A 24694-nucleotide genomic window follows, 5' to 3' on the forward strand; every position below is an offset into this window, starting at 1 on the left:
GAAAATCAGGTGTGGTGCAAAAATTGAAAAAAAATCAGCCTTTCCCCCCGGTTTCTATCATTTTTCTGTTGTTTCTCTCTCCCTACCATTCCAGCTTATTCGCCACCAAATCCACCACGCGTCGCCAGTCGACCACCCCTCACGCCTGGAATAGCCATTGTTTCTTCCTTTCTCTCACTTCTGTAAATTCCTTATCCCTCTTCCCACAACTAACATTGGCCACCATTTCTCATACCAACGCTTCCTGAGCCATCAGTTCAGCTTCCTGATCATGAATGAGACCCCTACCTCCGGTAGCCTTCTCCTCCCCTTGCAACAAAATCCATGGTTGGGCCATGACCATGTAAAAGATGGGATGGACATGTGTCAACCCAACCCACCAAAAAAATGTCAAAATTGTTGGGCTCATTTGGCCCAACATAGTCGGGCACGGCCTAGTTAGTTGGGTCAAACCAACCCATGTATTTAATGATATTTAATTGTAATATTAAAAAAATAAAAAAATCTAAAAAAAATAAAATTGATTAAAAAACTTTATGATTTTCTTGCATGTTTTTCTACCAATTTTGTTTCATATTGAGTTGTACTTTTACATTATAAGATACAAATCCGATATTAAAATATCCAGTTTTCTCCAAAATATTTCTAAAAAATTTCAAAAAAATTTCAAAAAAAATCTCAAAACTTTTAAATTAATTTCCCATTTCAAAAAAAATTAAAAACAATTATTTTTTTCATGCATACAATCAAATCCTAAAAAGTTTTCCAAGCATATTTTCATAAAAAAAACAAAAATTTGCATCTTTTTCATGTTTTAAAAAAAACAAAAAAATGAATACCGTAACCAATTTATGATTATCCATTAGGGTTTAGCCAAAATGTTAAAAACCATTTACCAATCATTTTTTTTATTTCATATTAGGGTTTAGAAGTAGACTTTAATACACGTGAGGTGTAAAACTACACAATAAAATACACTCTTAGATATTAAAGATATATAAAGTGTAAAATAAATGTGATGCTAAAATTCAGATTTTAGAATGGTTAGAATTTAACCCAATAAGGTAGAGACCCTCTCATGAAAAGAGATCTACCTTGAACCGTAAACGAGACCAACAAATAAAAACTTGACCTAGAAAAACAATCAAACAACAATACAGCTTACTTTAGATATGGTGCACTGGGAAAGATGCGTTTTCCCCTTGCACAACCAGTCTTTTACTCAAACTCTCGCATACCATAGGTTCTTAGTAATCATAATACTAGGTGGCGACTCCTTAACCTTAATCATAATTTTATAATTAAACCCAAAATTGTTTCCTTCGCAATAACAATACCTCTTAGGAGGCATCAAAACGCTCACCAGCCACCGACGTCGCACCCGCGACAATTGTCATGCAATTTTATCTCTTATCTTTCAAACTTAGGGATTGAAATGTCAAGAAAATAAATTTTTGGATCAAAATTATAAAAATTAACTCTGTAAACAAAAAAAGGAAAGTAGGTGGACTAAAGAGAGCTTTCTCTAGCGAATTGGATATTTACCATTTGATTTCTCCTTATTTTACACTTCGATCCTCTTTTATTGAATTGTTTTCTCTCATTAACAAAGTTTAAGAAATTGATCATTAATTTGATATAGAAGGGTGTAATTGAAAAAAAAAGTTGGAGAATAAAATAAAAAAAACTATGGTATTATGATATTTGCTACAATGATTTACCTAGCCATTTTAGTATATTTTATAATATAATAGAGTGAAGATTAAAAAAAAAAAAACTCATTTTTCGACAATTAATATTTTTTTTATTTAAACCATGATTAATAAACTGATTGTTGTACGGGTCTCTCTTTTTTTCTCACAAAGGTTAAATGGACAGGGCTTTCAAGTTTTGATACTTCTTGCCTAGTTAAATGCAACCATTCAAAATATTCAATTGACTAAAAATACATTATTTTCTTCATTGTATATTCTCCAGCAATGTAAAGGTAAAGTTTTTTCGAAGTACCAATAATTTATTTTTATTTTATGATCTCTCGATTTTCTAATTTTTGTTAGTCCCGCAAAAATATTGCGACTTGTTAAAAAAAAATGAGAGAAAAAACTATATGAATGATACGAGATTTTCATCAAATAGCATCAATGAAAAAGGTATGAATAAATGAGAGATTTGATGTCATTATTAAGAGAGTATTAAGGAAACATAATTAAGAAAGAGTGAACTAGCAATGGAAAGTATCTATACAATATCCTTATCGTTGGATTACAATCAATTAATGGTGGAGAAAATATATATGTAAAATAAAAACTGTGATCCATCCTCTGGTTGAAATCTCTTAAAAAAAATTAAGACAAAATTAAATAGATATTAGACTTTTTTAAATAGAGATTGTAAAAGGAATAATAAAAATGCATGAAAAACTTTTTGTCTAAAAGAATCAAAGACAATAACCTAGGGATTATATAAAAATTAATTTTGATATAATTTTAACCAATTGTAGGTTAAACTAAAATAAAGAAACTTTTGTTTACTAAAATGAAGACCAAATACAATGCTCTTATACTACAAAACTACATCATACAATTCTTTACCGGATAATACTGATATATGGTGCAACATTTTTTTTAGTTTTACCTTTCAAGAAATATTTTTTGTTGTTTCTGTATTTATGATGACCTACTAAGAACCTCCGATAGTAATAATAATAAAAAAAAACAAGAAGTCTTACCATGATTCAATATTAAGGTAAAAGTCTTATTATTTTTCATATAGTATAACAAGCTAATCACTCGTGCAATGACCGATACTTTTCTGTGAGTTGTGTACCAATCCCATAATAGTTCATCGTAATCTTTCAAAAATTCAAAAAACCTAGTTGCATCTACATTGGGTTCTTCATTTAAAGGGATGTTACGTGAATTTTTGCTTGAATAACCATGTTTTATTTTTATTGCATCCATTACTATACTCCTATAAGGATTACTATAATCATCCACAAACTCATGTATGTTACTAGAACTAAAAGTTGAGTAAATTATTTTTTCTAACATGGTTACATGAGGAATATAGGGTTCTCGGTATGCAAACCAACATAAATATTTCTCGACAAACCCTTTTTTAAATAAATGCATATCACAACATCTTTATGGTGGAACTTTTTATTCTTACACTTAATATATAGACATCTAATTTTGCTTGCATTAATATTCTTTGGATTAAAAGGTATGAAATTAATAAAACCCTCAACCTCTTAAGATAATCTTGTTTATACAACCCTTCAAATGAATCTTGATACATCTAAGAACTATCATTGATTGCTTATAAAACCTATATAAAATAATTTTAATTTTATTAATTCCATAAGAAATTAATTTTCCTTAAATTTTCAACTTAACAATAAAAATTAACAAAAAATGATTGGTACCCGTTAAAATAACCCATTATTTATTCAATCATAACACAACTAAGTTACAAAATCAAACTTAATTTTATTAAACTACAAAAAAAATTCAATTTCCTTCAAATCCCAAACAAACTCTAACACACAAATCATATATTAATACAGCAAATTTTTTTAGAAAAAAGATATAAAACACTTAAATATACAAGCAAACTACAAATACTATAAAACATTTCAATAAATTAACCTAAAACATAAATGTGTTACAAACAAATAGGTGGGTTTGCTTTCTTTATGTATCAAAGCTTCACAAAAATTTCAATGATGGATGCTAGCACTACTAATAGATGTAGATTGATGTTGGCGGGTTAGGGTGGCTGGGTTTATGAGAAATATGTTGGTTGTTGGAATTTTCTTAGCAAGAAAAGGAGGAAGAAGAAGAAGAAGAAAATAGGAGAACTATCGGTTATTAATTATTAATATTTTTCCACCTAAGAATTTCATCAACAAATTTGTTGGTAAATAATCATGTGTCAACTTTATGATAGAATTACCTATATAATTTTTATTGGTGTTCTTATTTTTTACTCCCTTGGTAATTCCATTAAAAATTTACTTTTTTTTTTATTTTTGATGATTTTTGTAGTTTTGTTCGTCAAAATAAAGTTTCAATTGATTCAAATATATATATATATATATATATATTGAAACTAAGATATGCAAACCCTTTAAAGATAAAATTAAAAAACAAATAAACCTTAAAAAAACAAAAGAAGAAGAAGAAGCATTGTTTAAGTTATCAGTGTTTTATTGTTTTTCTCATAACCCATTTATGGGCTTACGAACCATCTCCATACTCACGTTGTTGCTCGATTTTGTTGAATGAGAAAGTTAAGAAGAAATCCCAATGCATAATCTTGATATACTTCATTTGATCTACATACTAAATTTCAAGAGCATAGCTTCGCTCTTCATGCGTACGTAGGGATGTGAGATAATCTTGTAGCATGGATAAATGAAGGGAAATTGGATGTATTTTGTCCCTCAATTCTTCATATATAGTATCCCAGATTAAAGAAGATCAAACTTTTAAAAAGAAATTATGTTTTATATAATGCCAAACAATCCTCAAACGATAACTGAAACGCCCTTTCAAGAACTGCAATCTCTGATGGATTAATTCCCGCTCAGAGCCTCAAGTCAAGATCAATACCATCTCCTCTTTTTTCAATTCTATCATCATTGTTTAAGCTAAAGTTTGTTTCCACCTTGCTCTTTTGCTCCACTGGAGGTAGGAAGCTAAACGAAGGACGTTTATTACAAATTGTTCCGCTACCTTGTGAAGGCCTGTGTTGTGAGTCCTCAGTGCTTTCCTTCAGATCATAATAAGAGGAAATTGACATTAGGCGTTAGCTATTTCATGTTTTTATTGCCCTTGAGATGATAAGAAAATCTATTGATGTTTCTGAAATTTATTTCTTACTCGGAAAGGTAGAGGATGTTTGGACTTGGACTGTTCTTGTTGAGAAACATGAGTTGATGGAGAAGGAATCGCCGGAGAGCCAAATAAGAGGAGATTACCTTTAGCTACTCCATAATCTGTATGGCGCTTGCGACCTATATTCTCGTCCCTGGAAAGGAAAAAAGCACAAGGAAATGTTAGCAAAATGCATGGCTAGGGGATGGATAGCAGTTTTAAAATAACATGTTTTTAACCCACGTTCCCTCTTCCCTCGCATGTAATTTACAATAGCTTGGCTAATTAATTAACCTGGAAACCGCCTCGATTTGCTCAGGATTAGTGATGCCGTGGCTAGCACGTGTGAGTGACAGGTCCTGTCTGCTGAATTGAAGTGAAAATGCAGGAACTCGGTAGTGGTGAGGAATTGGAGGGGCCTCCATGGAAAACGGGAAAGATCGCTTTGAGCCAACCATCTATGCATCAATAAATTTGACAATCAAATAAGTTAAAAAGGGAGATTAAGTGCAAGAAAGATAGATGGAATTTATGAAAAATGAACTTATACAGAAATATAGTGTCTTAAATTTCATTAATTTGATAATAATGAGAGATTTGGTGGTTTAAAAACAATAGAAAAGAACACATAAAAATAAATCAAACTAAATGCATCGAGCTAATCATAATTATTAGAGAAAAAAAAAAGATTATTATTTTCCAATTCTTTTATTGTTATAAGAGGATGCCAAAAACAGCCAATCAGTGAAGTATTTAGGCTTAAATGATTGCAATAGTTATTTTTTATTTTTATATTTCGGATACTCAAATACCAAAAGATCCGGACTAATACATAATACTCTTCTTCAACGGATCATGAACCCTACAAAAATTAATCTTACGATCGATGAATTGCAAACAACAAAAGAAGAAAGAAATAAAAATCGAGGGAGGATCAAACAAGGGGCTGAAATGAGTTATGATACGAACAAATTTTAAACTTGCCTTGTCTTCATCTGGCCATAGATGAGAATTGTTATGGTGGTGTGACGTTTGGTTTGAAGGGGGCTCTATACCTTGATACATTACTACGGATGATGGAGTTGTTGAAGAAGATGATGCCACAGACTCTGGAAAAAAATTTATCTGCAGCAAGTTACACACGTTAAAAAAAACAAATTAAAACGGTATATAATTGGAAGGGGGGAAAAAAAACTCCCTTACCATTGGAGTGGGTGAATATTGGCTTCCTTGTGCCATAGAAGAGGAAGGAAATAGTTGGTCAGGTCCATTTGTTGAACGCATAGAAAATGGATTCCCTGAAGCCAATCTAGGACCTCCAATATCAGCTCTAGGTTGGCAAGAATTCCACATCGTGGGTAAAAATCCATGTTCATGCAAAACAATGTCTGATCCACCATTGCCAGTGCCTCTGCAAACTTGTAATGATGTGTTCTTACTGCAATTACCAAAAAACGTTGTTGACTGCGGACTAAAAAGATTAGGATCAGGAGCAAATGGGAGATTTTTAGGATGAGATTTGTGGGAAGTTAGAACAGGAGATTGTCTTCGATAAGAACTTGAAAGTTGTGAAACTACAGAGAACCCTTCAACATTCTTGGTTTCGTCAAAACTCGTATCATTCTTCTCTTGATCCCTCAAGATCTTCTCTAGCTCTGCCACTCCTGGCCCTCTCTTTGGGGTTTTTTGTTTCTTTACCTTCTTTGAACATGTATTATCAACACCATTGCCACCACTATTGCTGCCATGATGACCATCACCATCACTACTAATGCTATTATAGCTACACATGTCTATGCTTGGGGTTATTGTTTATTTTTCGCGTTTGGCTTTGCTTTGTGACAACCCATTATAAGACCACAAATCGAAATATAGAAGGAAAAGGTTTAATTACGCAAAGCCATTAGAGAGAATCCAGCGAAAGTTTAACAAGAATCCCCACATTTTAAGACCCACAAATCTAAAACCAGTAAAAAGAAATCAATTCAAAAACCGAGATATATGGTAAGAAATCGTCCCAAAAGGATGTGGAATTAAAAGCGGCTATCTAGTCGTGAATGTAGAAGTGAAGCCAAGGAAACTCCAGCCATGTTTTAAGCTCCAAGAAGATCTTTCACTACGGTGAGAAAGAGAGATCCAAATCTTATACTAAGAGAGTGAGTCTGTTTTTCTCTACAAAAATATTTTCGATTTTTTAACAAAAAAAAAGATCAAAAATAAATTTTAAAAATAAAAAAAATATTATTTTAACAATAAAAAACATTTTAAAAATAATTATTACCATAACACACAAATACTACAAGAAGTACACATGAAAAGAGAAAGATATACATGAGTTAACGTGATTTTCTCAGAAAATTTTGTTTGTCTGACAAACAAAATATATATTCCCGAAGAGGATTTTTCAAAGTAAGAAAAACCAAGCATTTATCACAATCTTCTCCTTTGTCGATTTTCTTGCTCAAAACGAATCTTCTTCTTTTTTAAAAAAAACAAAATCTAAGACCTTAATTTATTTATTTCGGAATCTATATACTTATTGTCAATTGAATCTCAGTCTTGTAAATATTATCAGTTTGATTCCAAAAATTTTAAGAATTCTAATAAGCACATGAATTTGCATTATACATATACTAAAACAAAAGGGTGTTTTCAAAAGATATTAAAAAGATAATATTTACAAGACTGAGATTCAATTGACAATAAGTATATAGATTCCGAAATAAATAAATTAAGGTCTTAGATTTTGTTTTTTTTTTTAAAAAAGAAGAATTTACACTATACATATACTAAAATAAAACGGGTGTTTTCATGTAGAAATGGTAAAATTATAGATTTTGCCAAAAAACTTTACTGTAGCAATATTGAAGCGTGGCAAAATTTTAATTTTTAGTTTTTTAGTCGAAATGGTAAAATTGTAGATTTTGTTAATTTTTTAATATAACGGTGGTAAAATTATAATTTTTAGGTTATTTTAGGAAACAAATTTTCCTTATATGTTTTTTGCTTTTTATACTTGTTATTTTTATCATTTTATACTTGACCTATTTATCATTATTTTCTTCTTATCTTTGTTTTTTTTTTGTAATAATTTTTACACTTTGAATATTTATCACTATACACTTAGTATATTTTTACTATTTTTTGTTCTTATCTTTATTCTTTTATATTTTTTTTTGTAATTTGTTTTCTTTACACTTTTTTTTAAAATATTAAACAAAAACTAAAAAAATAGTGTTTCACTGTAGAAATTACAATATTGTTTCATTCTTCTGCTATATTAAATATTAAATTGAGATCTTACATGTTTTTATCAAAACATATGATCTTTACTATATTTTATTATTTATAACATCAACTTTTTGATTAACGGTTATATTTGTTACTCGATGTCAAAAAACACGTTGATAACACATACATATTAATTTGTATGCGTTAGAAAAATAATTATTCTACCTGCAGTGAGGCGAGTTGAATAAACACATTAACACTTTGTTTTTTGCATTTATTGACACATATGGTTCTCGATGTATTTAATTAAATGCATGCATAGGCTTTTTTTTTATTTATAATTAGATTTAAAAAAAACCACATTTAAAAAGCTTGCATATTTATTTGTTTTTTGTCAAAAAACAATATCCAGACTTGTATTATACCAAAAATATTGGTCATGTTCATTAAATGTTTTCATGTTTTTTTAAATTGAATTTTTTTTAATATACAAAATATGTCTATTATACTTCAACTATTAAAACAATTGACGAATTAAAGGACATAGTCGAGAAATATAGAAAATGTTTGGAACCTAATTAATAAATTTTATAGATTTGGAATATATTTGAGAATTGATATATAGGTTTGAAACTAAATTGCAGTTTCTATAATGTGAACTTCCATGTGTTAGGTATCCGAAAATATCGGCAAATCTTTTCCATACATTGACTCAGGACATTGATAGATTTTCCTAAAATGTAATTCACGACTATAATATATAGTTGATAATTAAATTTACTATAATTGATAAAGTGGTCCCAAAAAAATATGTTTGCAAGGGAGGCCATAAATGTTTGATTAGAGCATTGCTTGAAGGCAAAGCCTTGAAGCCATACTGAAGTCTTTGGTTCGATTATTGTATTTGTTTTTCAAAGATACATAATTCATTCAATCGAACAGAGAAAAGAGGTTCCTTTGCCCCCACAACGACAGTGCAGCTTTTATGGTTCATTTTTTTTTAAAAAAAATATTTTTTTATATTTTAAAATTATTTTAATTGGCTGATTTTAAAACTGATTTTTTTAAAAAATATATTATTTAATATATTTTTAAATAAAAATATTTTAAAAAATAACTAACATCAATTTCGAAACGCTCCTCAAAACACATCATGCATGTACCTATTCATGAACTCCAATTAATATCATGTTCGAAGAATTCTCATATCAAGTTAATAATTGAAAGATTTAATTCTCATACAGACTTATTGCTACATATATTATTATTATTATTATTATTATTATTATTATTATTATTATTGCGGCAATACTATGTTCCTCTTTCAAGGAATTAATTAGGAATAATTAATTATATTTAAGATTGTTCTTAATAGAAATATCATGAACATACTAATAATGCATTAATTAGAGGATGCGAAATAAAACACATAAAATGTGAAAATATAAAGAAGGAAAGCTCTTGTAAATACAGCTCATAAAGGTAGACGATCTAAGAATTAAAAAGCCAAATGGATATGAAAATCTGCTTTAAGATATTTTAATAAATTCGATCTTATATATTTCTGGTGGTGTTTTGGTCGGTGGAAGGATGCATTCACATGGGGCTATGATGGGACGACAGTCTTATCTCATTAATTGTTTTAAAGTATTTTGAGAATATGGTTAAAATTTAATTTTTTTTATTTTTAAATCATTTCAATATTTTAATATTAAAAATAATTTTAAAAAAATAAAAAAATATTATTTTCATACATTTCAATAAAAACATTTTAAACCACCATAACTAACGCATTTCACGTTTCAAAACAAGAGAGTATTCCGACACTATCATGGGTTTGTTTACGAGAAGTGATTGTTGTTTTTTAAAATATTTTTATATTAAAATATATTAAAACAACTCACGTTTCGAGAGCTCTCGAAGGCTTTGAACTGATTTAGCTGTAGAAAGGCCTAATCATGGGCTAAGATCGTCAACTAAGGACATTATATCGAATAAGGAAATGGCGTAGCGCAGAAATAAACTGCATAATGGGTATATGATAAATCAGTTCGAGAAAACGATGGTCGATGATGAACATGTCATGTTCTACTTTTCTTTTTTCGAGCCAAAAAAAACAACAAGAAGCAAATATCAATTTTTTTTTCTTCAAGCTAAAGCTAAAAAAATGTTTCATGTTGAAGTCTAATCCTTGTTTGTTTTCGTGGTGGTGTTAAACTATTTTTAAAAATAATTAAGTTTTTTTTAATAATTTTTTAAAATTGTTTTGATATGTATTAAAAATAAATTTTAAAAATAAAAAATTTTATTTTAATGTAAAACATTTTAAAAAATAATAATATTATAATAAAATAAGACTAGTTATATTATATTTGGAATTCTATTTAAAAAATATATTTTATTTAAAAAACATTAAATTAATTAATTTTAATATTTCTTGACATACTTATATCGATTGTTAAGAATAAAAAAAATAATTTTTTTTAATTTTTTTTAAATATTCTACGTTACAGTATCAATCACAATAATGGTGCCTGAGCAGTTAAAAAATTCAGATTTGACTTCCAGCCAATTCTCCCATTTCAAAAAAGATTGTCACTTCAGCAAAAGTAATTAAAAATTTAAAATGAATGCCAGGAAAGATTCTGACAAATACCCACTACTAGAATTAATTAAAAAAAAAAAACTAACACAGTTTCACATTCAAAAACAAATTACAGAAAATGACAAACTTTTGAAAAGTTACGAGAAAACAGTATAGTTTCTTTATATATATATTTTCACTTCAGCAAAAGTAATTAAAATGAATGCCAGGAAAGATTCTGACAAATACCCACTACTAGAATTAAAATATATATATATATAATCCAGTCATGTTACATAAACTAAAAGAAAATCACAATAATATAACATTTGCGAATTTAATTGTAATGTAATTTTATTCCTGGTGATATTTTACCTGATTTTATTGTACACTCAAAAAACCATGAAAACTGTAGTACTTGTCGGATGAATTTCGTACGTGATAGAATTGTAGATAGTTTAATGGAACAATAAAAAATATTTTATATAAAGTATTATTTATTTCATGATGTAATAACAATAGTTAAATATATAATATTTAAATTAAAAATCATCAATATTAATATATATATCATTTTTAGTTATTTTATAACCTCAATTTGAAAAGTATTCTTAACCAAACATATTAAATTTTTTTTTTCAAACTCAATTTTAATCACAGTTTTAACGAAATATATATAAATATCAAACTAACCTCAACCAAAAATATTTTTTATAAAACAACTTTTTTCAAACCATAACATAAAAACTACCGATACAAATAAACTCTAAACCGTCAAAGAATTAGTAAAGTTTGATTTCGGTCTTTGTTTTGGCGGTTAATTCCTCTAGCAGTTTGGAGAAAAAAGAAAGAAACAAAGAAAACTAAGGAAGACGATGGTGCATGGATAGACATAAAGGTAAAGAAAGAAAGAATTAGAACTCAAGCTTCAGTTGCAAACCCATCGGTAAAGAAGGATTCGTGCACCACCACCATGGCTATATATTCAGTCATTGCAGAATGGTGGTGGCTTTCCCATTTTCCGATTTCTCTGGCTGGATAATTAACAGTGGTCATCTACAATATTACAACAGCAACAGGATATTAACAGAAAAAACGTTTACAGCAGAAAAATCCCAAATGATCCAAGAAATGTATTGCCATATATATCTGCAAACTTCAGTAGACTGTAAAATAATAAAAAGCACATGCAGAACTCTTTCTAGCAAATTATTAGAGTCTTAACAATGAAAAAGCCAATATCTCGTGAAAATGCCTTGTTGTTCTTGAGAGAAGTAGGCTGAACAAATAAAGACATCAAGCGATCATTAAACATCCCCAACCTGATAAAAGCATTGCGTTGCCCTGGCCAGGTTCGCAACAATTTTGACGAAAGTTTGTGAATAGGAATTTATTCAGTTTTTTTTCATGTCTTGTCTGTCAAAGTTCTTATTTCATGATGTCTAGCTTCTTCTTCCCTTGCTCCAGTTTCGTGCTTGTCACATTGAATTGATTTTAGAAAATCACCTCTAGCTGTCTCATCCTGAATTCATAACAAACTGGTGTAAGAAATATTTTGTCAGTTGGCATAAAAGACAGGAAGAAAAAAAAAGCCAAATAAAAGAAAAAAGCTTGTGTACTAATTATGTCCCTAGATCGTTTGCAAGTTGTAAAATCATTGACGGGTGATGAATTACATCCGAAGATTGAACAAAGCATTTCGAAGCTTCCTCGGTTAATGGGATTGTAAGAAAGAAGAAACTATGAGCTATATTACAGGTCCAGATATGGATAACTAAGCATTATGAAGATGCCCTTGCATAATTGGTTTATATCCACTTTGCCTCTTTAAATAAACTCCACATAAATCTTCTTACCGTGCATCTGAAATCAAGATTTTGAGCATAAAAAGATATCGAGTCTTGCAAACATAGACATAATAAATTTAAAAGTTAAGACTAATTAAAGCACAAGTTCTTCGAGGAACAACATTTACTCCTTTTTCCTTGATATCTTCACAGGTCATTTCATGGACATAGTTGTAGAGTGGGAAGAAAGATATCTTCATGTTGATCCATTACATTAATTCTCATATGAAATCCCATTCGTTTTAAGGTTTAACATTTGCGTTAATTACGTTGATCTTGTTAAAGAAGCTCATGAAATGTACAAAAAGTTTGCTGAACTCTAAACATCCATGAATAGCTCAAGTTTATTCATTGTTCCATAAACCACAAAAAACATCATCTATGATTATTACCAACACCTCCTCCAAAATTCCTTGTCACCACCTATCACAAACCACACAAAGCAACGACAGACTTCTAATATACTCAAATGAACACTTGAAGAACTTAAAAAGTTCAAACATGAAACCTCACTAACATGCAAGTTACCAATATAGACATTAAGAGAACCTAGACATTGAGAAATGGGTCTAGAAGTTGAAAATAAGTTAAAGATCTTAGAGATATAGTATTATGTTACCTCCAGTTTCTTGTTTTCAGGATCAAGAACATCCTCCTTGTCATCCTAATCTTCAGCTACCATTAAAGAAAGATGTTACATTGTCGTCAAAACAAATCAATATAAACTATACTGAAACTTGAAAAAAAAAATCAAATGCAGAGACAAAACAACAATAGTTACTGGCAAAAATAAAAAACCTAAAAACAAAATATGGACCCAAAAATCAAATGACCCCCGTGTGCAAATCTCATACCCTCATCTAACCTCAACCCTTTGAAAATAAGTTAAAGAGCTTAGAGTTACATGCCTAGAAAAAGCAGCAATCCCATGATATTAAAAAACCATCTCAACCCAATAGCTTAAACTGTTAGGTAAGGTTCCAGGATATGATTTATATTATTCTCTAAAACACCCCCTCAAGTGAAAGTCTTTTGAACTTGAAACTTACACAGGCCCACATTACCTTGTGCTTAATTTTTATCAAATAACTGGGGATGGTGAGATTCGAACTCGTGACCGCTTGGTCATTAAGGTTCTGATACCATATTAAAGAACCATCTCAACCTAATAACTTAAGCTATTGGGTTGAGATAATTCTTTGATACATAAAAGCTTGCACAACGAAGAACAAAGAAAGCAATGAGAAAAATATACAAGCCAACTATTTAGTAACAGAAACCATCCCAGAAAGAAAAGCTTATATGGCCTCTTAGAAACCCAAGATAACCCAATTCCAAGAGAAAGGATAAAATTAAACAACGGTAAGCAAGACCTTCTCACCACAAACAATATTCTAATCAAAATCAGAAAGGGCTGACATGAGTAAGTTGGAAATGACAAACAAAAAGAGAAATTTGCAAGCTAACAAAATCAGAAAAGGAGAAGCAATTTATCTGACAATATCCTAACTAAATCAAAAGAGGGAAAAGATATATGAGATATATACCAGCCAACTTAATCAACTGGTCAAGAACCAACCGCACACCTAAATCCCAAAATAAATCTCCCACTCTCCCACTCAGTTGCATATGGTAAAGTATTGTTTTTCCTCGTTGCCTTTTTATTACCAATCATAACATATTTTTCTAGCATATAAAGCAAGAATTGACAAGAAGGGTCATTTTCACATAGCAATAGGGTGAAGAGTGCTTAGGACTTAGGAGAACTGATCCCATTGCTTGTAGAAAATTTGTTCACTAGTAGAACCAGCATAATTTATCTTTAAATCAAAATCCAGTGGCTTATGATTGTTGATATTTTGAACAATTAAACATTTATTGTTAGAAGAAATCATAACTCCATATAAATGGACTTCCGAGGGAAAATAATTGTTTTAGATAAGAAGAAATCATACTTATATATTATATGTATGATCATGAATAATATAAAAAGATAACCGATTTCAAATTGTTATTGTTCTCTTAAAAAAATCAATGTTAACATAATTAACTATCGATCGAGCTGGCCATGATCATCTGGTTGAGTTGACCTTGAAATTTCTTAGGCCAAGTTGCATGCTTTTCTCCTCTTTACGTAATCTATCATCATTTCCTGAGTTTTTTTTAATCTACAAAAAAAAAAATACTTTAATTCTATCATCCGCTATGAGTTTGGATCTAAAAAGAATTACAGAGAATGTACGCTACCCGATATTTTCTTGTCTCTCTTGAGCGATAAGGAAAAAGATTTTGGGTCAAGGAAAAATATTATTTTGGAGTTCTATCTTGCAAATATCCAGTATTTTTTTGAATTTTTATGTAAGGAATTACAGAAGAAATGTTTTCAACGAACAGAAAGGAGGATTGGTGGACTAAATATGAACGAGTGGATGAGTTCTTATTATTGTTTAGCTAGATTTTGTGAGTGTTTGTTTTTGTAATATATTTTTTAAAGTATTTTTTATTTTAAAAACTATTAATTTATGTTTTTAATGTATTTTTAATTAAAAATATTTAAAAAAACTCCCAATCAGAATATTAAATATGTATTTAAACTGCAAAGAACTTTCCCGGTAAACATCAATTATGTATTTTTCTGCAAATTAAATAATGTTAAAAATAGACATTTAATTTGTATATTTATCAAATTCCAATTATATATTAGTCTCTAAGTACATATTAAAACGTACAAATACATGATATATTAAGAACCTGTTTATTTTTTCATTTCAAAAATACTTTTGAAAAAAATAATTTTTTTTTTTACTTTAAATTAATATTTTTTAGTATTTTAAATTATTTTTGATGTGCTAATATCAAAAATAATTTTTTAAAAATAAAAAATATATATTATTTTAATATATTTATAAATAAAAAACTTAAAAAATATATATTATTACACTACCAATCATGCACGAGTGTCGATGGGCGCTCACTATGTATATATTATTTTAATTCCTGAACTGAGTTTCAACAAGAGTTTTCTTTTCTAATCATTTCTTTTTTCTAACTAATCAACGGCCCACAATCATAATAATCCACCTAATCAACACCCACAAACCACCAGGACCCTCCCCCAATTAAAACTTAAACGGTCAACTTCATCACGCTTCAAAACAAATATTAATCACATAAATAATTCCTTTATCTTCTGATTATATTCTTCCACAACCAACAGTAGCTCTCTTTTTTCTCTGTGTAGCAATCCTAAAAGGTTAGCCTGGTGGTTAGATTTGCAGTCCTTTGTTACTTCACGGGTTCGTATTTTGTAGGTGGACATTGACGTAGCTGAGTTGCAATTCACTGGCTGTGAATTCTTTCCCTTGTGATTAGACTTTTGAACCTTACTTGATGAACTTGTATGTATTTTGCTCAAGAAGTTACATGGAATAAATTAAACTGAACAAATCTAGGGACTAAAAACAACAACATGTAAAAAAAAAATTGAAGAGGCAAACAACCAATCAGCCATCTTAATCAAACCTTGTCATGGTTTGCTCTGCTGTCATTATTAGCCTTGTACTGCTGAATTATTCAAACCCAAAAAAACACACCAGCCAACACCCGCATATGACAATCAACCTTGTCATTTGTTGAGTCCTTGATTGAAGGGCAATGGGATTTTTATGGTATTGTTTATATTCGCAAAAATTGTCAAATATCTGTTGGTGAATGTTTTTGGAGCGAAAAATAAAATAAAATGCTGGCCATGGGCCATAGTAATCCACATTTCCACACCCACTTCTGTTCTTGCTCTTTATTGTTCTTTTTCAGGGCTTTGCTTCCTCTTCACTGAAAGTACTATTGTCACCAGCTGCTTTGTTCTCCTCCAAAAAACTTGACTGCCCATTTCCTTACAGGTCTCACCTCTCTGGTATGTCTACTTGCCAAGATTTTGTTGTTCTGTTTTTTTCTTTGTGAAAGAAAACTTTTTGGGCTTTAAGTTTTGTTTTGCTTTCACCTTTAGATTGACCAGTTTGACTTGAGGACACCCATTTGTTGACTAAGAAAGATGGGGTGAGATCTGGATGTTATTGTTGCTGTTGAATTAATTTGTCTCAATCAGATTTGTTTTGAATCTGGTTGTTGCTTAATGTGATCAAGTATAAAAAAATGGTTTCTTGAATGTTAAAAGAAAAAAAAAATCCCCCTGTTGTGGGTGCTGCAGTTCAGTTTCTTTTGAAAGTTAATGTGTTTTTATTGATGGATAGAGAGATTGTTTGTGGGATTCTATCTTGTTGGTTGGGAGACAAGAGGAATGAATGTTAGTTGCAAGGTAATGAGATGGACTATGATAGAATATTTTGGAACTCTGCTGTTAGTTTCATGATCAAATGATTGTGTAACCATATGAAATCAAAATTCCTTTGAGAGGTATAACACTCAGATACTAACATTTTCAATACTGCAGTATTTGGTACAATTTTGTTTTTTGTTTTTTTGTTTTTTTCCACTGCTTATGATTTTTTCCCCTAGATTGCCTACGGTTATGTATGTCTCCCAGTTCAATTTCACACATGACTGTCTGTTTGGTTGACCACATAATGGAAGAAAAGGATGTTTTTGAATGCTTTGTAACATTACCAGTATGTTGCTTGTAGAAAAGAAAAAGAAAAACTTTGCAAAATGTACATAATGCTGGTGCTGCTGTATTTTACTGCCAGGTTCATGTAAAGTTGGAAACTAACATCTGGCATCAGCAATGGGTTCTGGAGACTGGTTTAAGACAATGATTAGCATGAAGAAAGTAAAGGATGACAGCTCAAAACAACCAAAGGTATTGAATCATCCAAAGCAAATTTTCTGTCAATGCATTTTGTTCTTCTTTGTATTTTCATAATGAATCCATATCCTTTACCTTGATAAGATTTATTGTAATCTGGCCATTCAATTCTTTTATTATAAACTACTGCTGATTCAAGACTATTGCAAGGTTGTTACGTTTATTGTTGGAATTGTTGTTATTAGGATAGTGGTGAAAAAAGTTCTTCTTTTTTAACTTATTATATGCGACCACATCTGTTTCTGCAATCTGAACAGGGCTCTACAACTTCTGCAAAATCAAATGGCTTCAAATGGAAGAACAAGCTACGAAAAGAATCTGCTATTTTTGCAAATGGTTCCAGTAGGGCCAATCCCAGATTTATTGACATGCCAGTCGAGGATGTGGCTGCCACTCAGATTCAAACAGCATTCAGGGCCTATATGGTATGTCCATTGTCTGTACTACCTGTACAACACATGGATGCATATTCATACAAATGGAAAGACATGCATATTTGAATGGACAATGGTTCATTAAATCATTTCCTAATGGTGCAGGCTAGGAAAACTCTTCGCCGTTTGAAAGGTACTGTGAGGTTACAGATCATCACTAAAAATTATTCTGTCAAAAAGCAAGCTGCAACTACTTTGAACTACATTCATTCTTGGAGCCAAATACAGGCCCAGATTAGAGCCCGTAGACTCTGTATGGTTACAGAAAGCCGGTTAAGACAGAAGAAGTTAGAGAATCAACTAAAACTTGAGGCAAAGCTTCATGATCTGGAGGTTAGGATATAATTTCAATGCTTATACAATCAATCAAACTAAAACAATGATTTTCTTTTGTATTGATATAGATTTAATGGATGTTGTAAGTTTTTGCTGTAAGGGGAGGTTGATGTAGAAATACTATATGCAGTCACATCCATGGAATTTGGTTCCTTAAGACTTGTCACTCTCTGCGGTTTTAAGATTGTTCATATGTCTACCCGCAGAGAATACAAAATAATGATGAAGGTCATTTATTCTCTTTCATTAGGAATCGAATGCTCGGAATTTATTTTTTTAGCTGTAGTCTGTTGATGTCCACAAATTATTCTCCACTCCAATTATTATATGATCCCTTCTCTCTGTAAGAGTACTGATTGAAATGAATGACAGGTTGAATGGTGTGGTGGCTTTGATACAATGGAGGAAACTCTTGCAAGAATACATCTGAGGGAAGAAGCAGCAGTTAAGCGGGAACGGGCGATGGCATATGCCTTTTCTCATCAGGTATTTGAAATCCCAAAAATGTTTTTTTCATTGTAGTTTCCTGGAAGGGGCAAAAACAAATTGGAAATGACCACAAAAATCCCATGAATTACAGTGGAGGGCCAGCTCTGGTCATAGCCTCGGGCTTGTTAATTTTGAACTTGGGAAAGCAAATTGGGGCTGGAGTTGGAAGGAACGCTGGATTGCTGCTCGTCCATGGGAAAGCCGGGTCCCTGTGAAGTCTGCTAGTCCAAAGAAAGTGAAGAACAAGCAGGCTAAAAAGGTTGATGAAAACACAAAGTTGCAAACCAAAAAAACACCAGTTTCATCCAAGCCATCATTGTCCAATGGGAGAGTAAATCCAACAGCACGGAGATTATCTTACCCTCCAGCTGAAAAACGGGCAACACTTGAGAGAAGCATTAAATCTGATGCAGCAAACACTAAACGTGAACACTCGGTATCTTAGTACGAAGCAAAATTATAAATCGCAAAGACTTGATCCTACTTTCAGTCATTTTTGTTTCAGATAAGAAAGGATGTGTTTTTATGCTCATTACTGATTTTGTGTAAGTGGAGTGGTGTGATAGTGGTATGCTTTTGCATATAGTACAGAAACTATAGATCAGGCCTGGTTTTATGAATGACAATTGTCATTCTTTTTGCGTTTTCTCCTTGATATATTTTTACCTTTTCTTTTTTCCAAGTTCATGTGTATTTATGGTGTAAATAGACATCATTTTTTTGGTGGTGGATTTGTGATGTATTTAAAGTCTTATCAATCCTTGCTATTAATTAGTGTTACTGATGCATGACGAAAGATATTTGAAGTTAAAAGAAGAAAGAAAAGGAAGAAAAAGCCAAATAAAAAGAAGAAAAGGCTGAAGAAGAAGAGAAAGAATGAGGTTGAAAAGTATGTAACTTGTAAATTTTATTTAATTCATAAAAAATTGTTTAATATTTGAAAAAATAGGGTATAAATACTAAAATTCTAATTAACACAAATAATCGAGATTATAGCCCATTAAATAAAATACTCAATAATAATTAAATCAAACTCAACAAATAAAGTCTAATTAATAAATTTCAACTAAAAATTCAAATAAATTGAACCAAAACATAAGTTAAATCTCAATCTCACAACTATTAGGGCTACCATTTATCGTCTATGATCATACGAGTGTGTAAATAGTATCTCGGGTTCAGTGTCCCAACCAACTCTCCCAGGGTTGGAGAAACTTGATCTCGTCGAGTATAGTTCAAAGCAGCTTCAATACTGCTCCTAAAAAGATCATGATTAAGTTACTGTGAAGTTTCTCTGATAATTCAAGTATAGTATGAATTTGATCGTCTAACTCATATACTAGAATTCATTAAAGTTCACCATCTCTAGTAAAAACAACTTGTGCATCCAAAATAGCATTAATATGTTCTTTTTGTGCCAAAGATAATAATAATAAAACAGGGTTTTCAAAATGAGCATTAGAGATAAGTTGTATTTTATATAGAACAAAGTCTTTCATGTTTAAAGTAGAGCTAATATCAAAGTTTGATGTCAGTTTAGTGACATAACTATTTGATTCAATCATTTGCAACACTTTGAATGGTCTAATATTACCCACTTGAAATTTATGATTGATTTTCAAAGGACACCGTTCAGGGCTAATTTGTATCACAAAATAATCTTCAACATTAAAGACATCATGATACGTATATAAATCAACTTAAAATCTGTATTATTCATTACTTTCTTGAATTTGTTTTATGATCTCAACATGCAAATTATAAACTCTACATGCAAAGGATTAAGTTGAATCAGACATTTTAGAGTGAATAGACATAGGAAGAAGATTTACAAACTTTCTAGGTTCGTAACTACTAACACTATATGATTCGAGGTTTTAAGTAGAACAAAAACTATTTGAAGCCTTAGTCAATATAGTTTGGACACAACCTAGTAAATTATGATTATCTTTATCTTCTTCATTTTCATAACCTAAATTTGAACTTATTTGCTTTAATTTAATTTTTTCAAGGGGGTTAAAATTAGAAATTAAAAGATTAGGGACCAACATTTATTAAGGGAACTTCAATTGATATTCATCATTGTTAAAATTATGAATATCATTTATAATATTCATTGATGTTAGAGTTAGAAATATTCAGATTCATCAATGTTAGAATTGAGAGTTCCTTCAATATTTACCAACATTTAATATTCACTAACGCTGGAGTTATGACTATTTATACCAGAATTAGAAATAACTTTGAACCTTAATATTCAATGACGTTAAAGTCAAGAATACCAAACCTTTTTTTATGTGGTACTTATCAACACTTGAGTTGAAAGTATTTTTCATCGAATATTCATTGATACTAGAGTTGGGAATATAATCAGCAATGCAGCCTACCTCATATAAAACACTTAAGAGGTGATAATATCTTCCTTTTAAGGTAACTAATCTTGTACCATAGAATCTATGTTGATCGGTTAGGGTTTCTAGTGATCATAATACTAGGTGGTGACTTCTCAAACAAGACATTTTTCTTGTAAGAACAAGATGTTATAAATCTGTTCTTTTTTTAAAAAAAAAATTAAAGGTTACCATGATGTCGGATGTGACACTCAACATGTTGCTTTAAACCTATAACGTGTTGGATGTCAAGCATGATGGGTGGAGAATCAAGTGGTTTAAAATGACTAATATCATGAGACTCTTCTAAGATCATATTTATCTCTTCAGACGATTTTACTAAAGAGTTTTCTAAAATTTCTTCCTCTACCACCAAAGTAAACTTTTTATTATTATTATTAACCTTATTTTTAGACTCATTTGGATTTATAATGTTAATTCTTTCTTGTTGCACATCTTCTTCATCTAGGTCACTAAAATCCTCAGGATTGAGTTCATATACTTGCACATAATAGTTTTCTTTTTCACCTATATCTTTATGTTCTTGGATGACTAAGGATTTAAAGGTGTAGTTGAAAACAATATGATCGAAACCTTGATAGTTAGCATACTAAACCTTTGAACTTATCCTACACATTTTATTAATGATTTTTTTTCCCTTATCTTCTTTATAAATTTGGGCACTACTAGAATTAGATCTATATGATAGAGCACCTAACAAAAAACCATCATTCCTAAATTGATATCTAAAAAGGGTATTATAAGGGTCTTGACATTTTATCCATTGACTCTTTATAAACAACTCATAATCTTGTTTTATAATATAAGCTTAGTCAATAGTGAAAGCACCTATAAGCCTCACATCTTTTCTAAAATCATCATTCAAACTTTACAAAATCTACACAAAGTCATGACTTTATTTTCCCTTATGGCATATCTTATCATGTAATCATTAAATTATGAGTATATACTCATTGACAAACTTTTCCATTATCTTAGATTGTTCCATTGATATAAGAGTTTAATCCTATAAGACTGAGGTCGGTACTTCTCTTGTAGTTTTTCTTTTATTTTGGTTCAATCAGTTATGAGAGGTTTACCTCTTTTTTTCTAAACAATCTTCAACATCTCCCTAATAAAATCAGGCTTCATTAATGATCATCATCTTAGCAAATCTAACTCTCTTATTACTAGACAAGTTGTTCTAATCAAAGAATTGATTCATGTCACAAGTCCACATATCAAATATCCAAGGATCATAACGACCGTCAAAATTAAGGGTTTCTATTTTGTTAGGGCTCATGACTTGCTTATTAAGGTTATTGTGTTTATAGTAATCTAAATGTTGATGGCGCTCATGGTGAATTTATCTATAATGATTATTCTTATGATATTTATTAGTTTTTGGGTGCCTTATTCAAAAACTCTCATAGGGTTTAATTCTTTTAAACATGATGGTCATCTGGGTTTGCAGCTCCCCTCAAATGGCCCTAAGAGTATTATTATAGGTCGGGTCCATGGTAAATGTGGACTGAAGTTTGGACACTAAATGATCATGAGACAAATGCATGCAACACTAACTTAAAAAATTTAATTGAGATCACATATGATTCTTACAAGTGAAATCACACTATAAAAATAAAACTAATTTCATTTTTTTTTTAATGTGGATATTAATCAAGAACATAAAACACCTAGAAAATTTAAGAACACAATGTTGGACCTTTAAGTATAAACAATTAATCAAATAAAGTCATAATGTTCCACCATTTTCGATAAGCTCCATAGTTAATACAAAGTACTAATGACTAAATTTGAATGGCAAAGATATAAAGTGAACAAAAATATAGGAGTATAATGCAATATGAGATCTTTTTTAGGCACAAAAAATACTATTAATGATATGTTGAATACCAAGTGTAATACTAGAACAATAAAATTCAACGTATCAAAAAGTAAAGTGATTTATTAACTAGATTGCTTGGTGGGAAGATATTGAAAGTTACTACTGCTAAAATGACGAAGACTATTGATATGGTGAAGACTAGCTAACGTGGCGTTGACACGTCAGTACTGACTTATATGGCGCTGACATGGCACATGTGTTGATGTGTTGGTGACGTGTTAGTGTACGTTGACATGGCACTGACATGCTGGTGTGTTGTGATGTGGTGTTGATGTGGCTGTGTCATTTAATCTCTCTTGATAGACTAGGATAGTGGTTCCTTTGTTGTTGCTGAAGATGAAAATTTGTTGTGGCTGCCGAAGGTCTATGTTGAAGATGAACAATAGTTTTTTTTTTTATTTGGGCTGTAAACAGAAAGATTAATTTTTTTTCAATGTTGGATCAACATTTGATTATGATTCAACACAAAGCCCTAATAGATCAATTAATTATAAGAACAATTAAAAAATTATGCTACGATATCAAAGTTGATACGGGACAAAATAAATTTGAAGCCAAAGAAGAAAGAAAAGAAGAAGCTAAGAAGAAAAAACCAAAGAAAAAGAAGAAAATGTTGAAGAAAAGAAAGAATGAGGGTTGAAAAAGTTTACAATTCTGCAAAGTTTATTCAATTCATCAAATATTGTCTAACATTTAGAAAAAAAGGATATGAATACTAAAACTCTAATTAAAACAAATAATTGGGCTTAAAACCCACTAAATAAAATATCCAACAATAATTAAATCAAACCCAACAAATAAAGTTTAATAAATAAATCTCAACTAAAAGTTTAAATAAATTAAACCAAAACATAAGCTAAAGCTCAATTTCTCAATGGTTTAGACTACTCTCTATCATCTATAATTATATGAGCACGTAAACAGTGTCTCGAGTATAGTGTCTCGTCAGTTACTGTTTGGGAATTCTTATCCTTATGTTGCAAGACATTGTTCCATCTTTCGATCCATTCTTTCTACATTACTAGTGCACTTCATTTCTATAAGTTGGATGGTATGGTTTTCCCCATTGTTTCTCTAAGAAAAGATTGTGAGGGCCATTTGCAAATAGAGTGGAAGCTGTCAACAAAACTCATTTGTTTGATTTGAGAAGTTTTCTTGAGGTTCTGCAAGGTGCATTCTTTCTCAATTGCCAAGTTTCTTTATCAGCAGTTTCCTTTTTCAACTTAAAGGATAAAGAGTTCCTCTACTTGGTTATAACTTTAGAAGTATAATGCTTGGGCTGATGTCTTGGTAAAGTATGTTAGAGAATAATATAAATCATATCTTGAAATCTTACCTAAAAGTTTAAGTTATTGGGTTGAGATGGTTCTTTGACATAGTATCAGAGTCTTTATAACCAAGCGGTTACGGGTTCGAATCTCACCATTCTCATTTATTTAATAAAAATTAAGTATAAGGTAATGTGAGCTTGTGCAAGTTTCAAGTTCAAAAAGTTTTTATTTAAGAGGATATATTAGAGAATAATATAAATTATATCTTGATATCTTACTTAAAATTTTAAATTTTTAAATGAAGATGGTTCTTTAATAAAATAAACAAGTCCAGCTAGAATGAATTCGTGGATAAAACAAGTGAACGCTGACGTCAAGCAATAAAATCTTCGTTTATGAGATTTACTCGGGTTCGTGAGAAAGGAAATTCACTCGGTTCGGTGGTTCATGAGATTTATGATTGCATTTTTTGCCACCATTTCTGGTTAATAAAGGATTTAGGCCAAC

At 30.4% G+C, this 24694-nt stretch overlaps 2 protein-coding genes across 4 annotated transcripts; one reads left to right on the forward strand and one right to left on the reverse strand.

Moving 5' to 3' along the window:
* Positions 1–4300: 4300 nt before the first annotated feature.
* LOC7476355 (uncharacterized) lies at positions 4301–6824 on the reverse strand. The gene is made up of 5 exons (XM_024598568.2): positions 6081–6824; positions 5862–6002; positions 5172–5335; positions 4884–5031; positions 4301–4773 (listed from the first exon to the last, which is right to left on the reverse strand). The coding sequence occupies exons 1-5, from the start codon at positions 6666–6668 to the stop codon at positions 4588–4590; spliced, it is 1227 nt and encodes a 408-aa protein (XP_024454336.1). The 5' UTR covers positions 6669–6824; the 3' UTR covers positions 4301–4587.
* A 9357-nt stretch (positions 6825–16181) lies between these two features.
* Positions 16182–19391, forward strand: LOC7476354 (protein IQ-DOMAIN 9). 3 transcript variants are annotated; one of them, XM_002305724.4, is made up of 6 exons: positions 16182–16452; positions 17243–17355; positions 17619–17786; positions 17901–18128; positions 18504–18617; positions 18712–19391. In XM_002305724.4, exons 2-6 carry the CDS (start codon positions 17281–17283, stop codon positions 19063–19065), a joined length of 939 nt encoding a protein of 312 aa, XP_002305760.1. In that variant the 5' UTR covers positions 16182–16452; positions 17243–17280; the 3' UTR covers positions 19066–19391. The 3 variants fall into 3 exon arrangements, with proteins under 3 accessions (XP_002305760.1, XP_024454382.1, XP_052308528.1); XM_024598614.2 differs by lacking the exon at positions 16182–16452 and adding an exon at positions 16460–16854; XM_052452568.1 differs by lacking the exon at positions 16182–16452 and adding an exon at positions 16934–16952.
* Positions 19392–24694: the final 5303 nt, after the last annotated feature.

This window comes from Populus trichocarpa, chromosome 4 (assembly GCF_000002775.5).
Source record: "Populus trichocarpa isolate Nisqually-1 chromosome 4, P.trichocarpa_v4.1, whole genome shotgun sequence".
In the NCBI taxonomy this organism is placed as follows: domain Eukaryota; kingdom Viridiplantae; phylum Streptophyta; class Magnoliopsida; order Malpighiales; family Salicaceae; genus Populus; species Populus trichocarpa.

Coding starts and splice junctions, on each gene's coding strand:
- LOC7476355 (XM_024598568.2), bottom strand. CDS start 6,668: ATGTGTAGCTATAATAGCATTAGTAGTGATGGTGATGGTCATCATGGC. Junction 5,336..5,861: donor TATGGCCAGATGAAGACAAG/GCAAGTTTAAAA, acceptor ATTGATGCATAG/ATGGTTGGCTCAAAGCGATC. Junction 4,774..4,883: donor AACATCCTCTACCTTTCCGA/GTAAGAAATAAA, acceptor TATGATCTGAAG/GAAAGCACTGAGGACTCACA.
- LOC7476354 (XM_002305724.4), top strand. CDS start 17,281: ATGGGTTCTGGAGACTGGTTTAAGACAATGATTAGCATGAAGAAAGTA. Junction 17,356..17,618: donor ACAGCTCAAAACAACCAAAG/GTATTGAATCAT, acceptor CAATCTGAACAG/GGCTCTACAACTTCTGCAAA. Junction 18,129..18,503: donor CAAAGCTTCATGATCTGGAG/GTTAGGATATAA, acceptor AATGAATGACAG/GTTGAATGGTGTGGTGGCTT.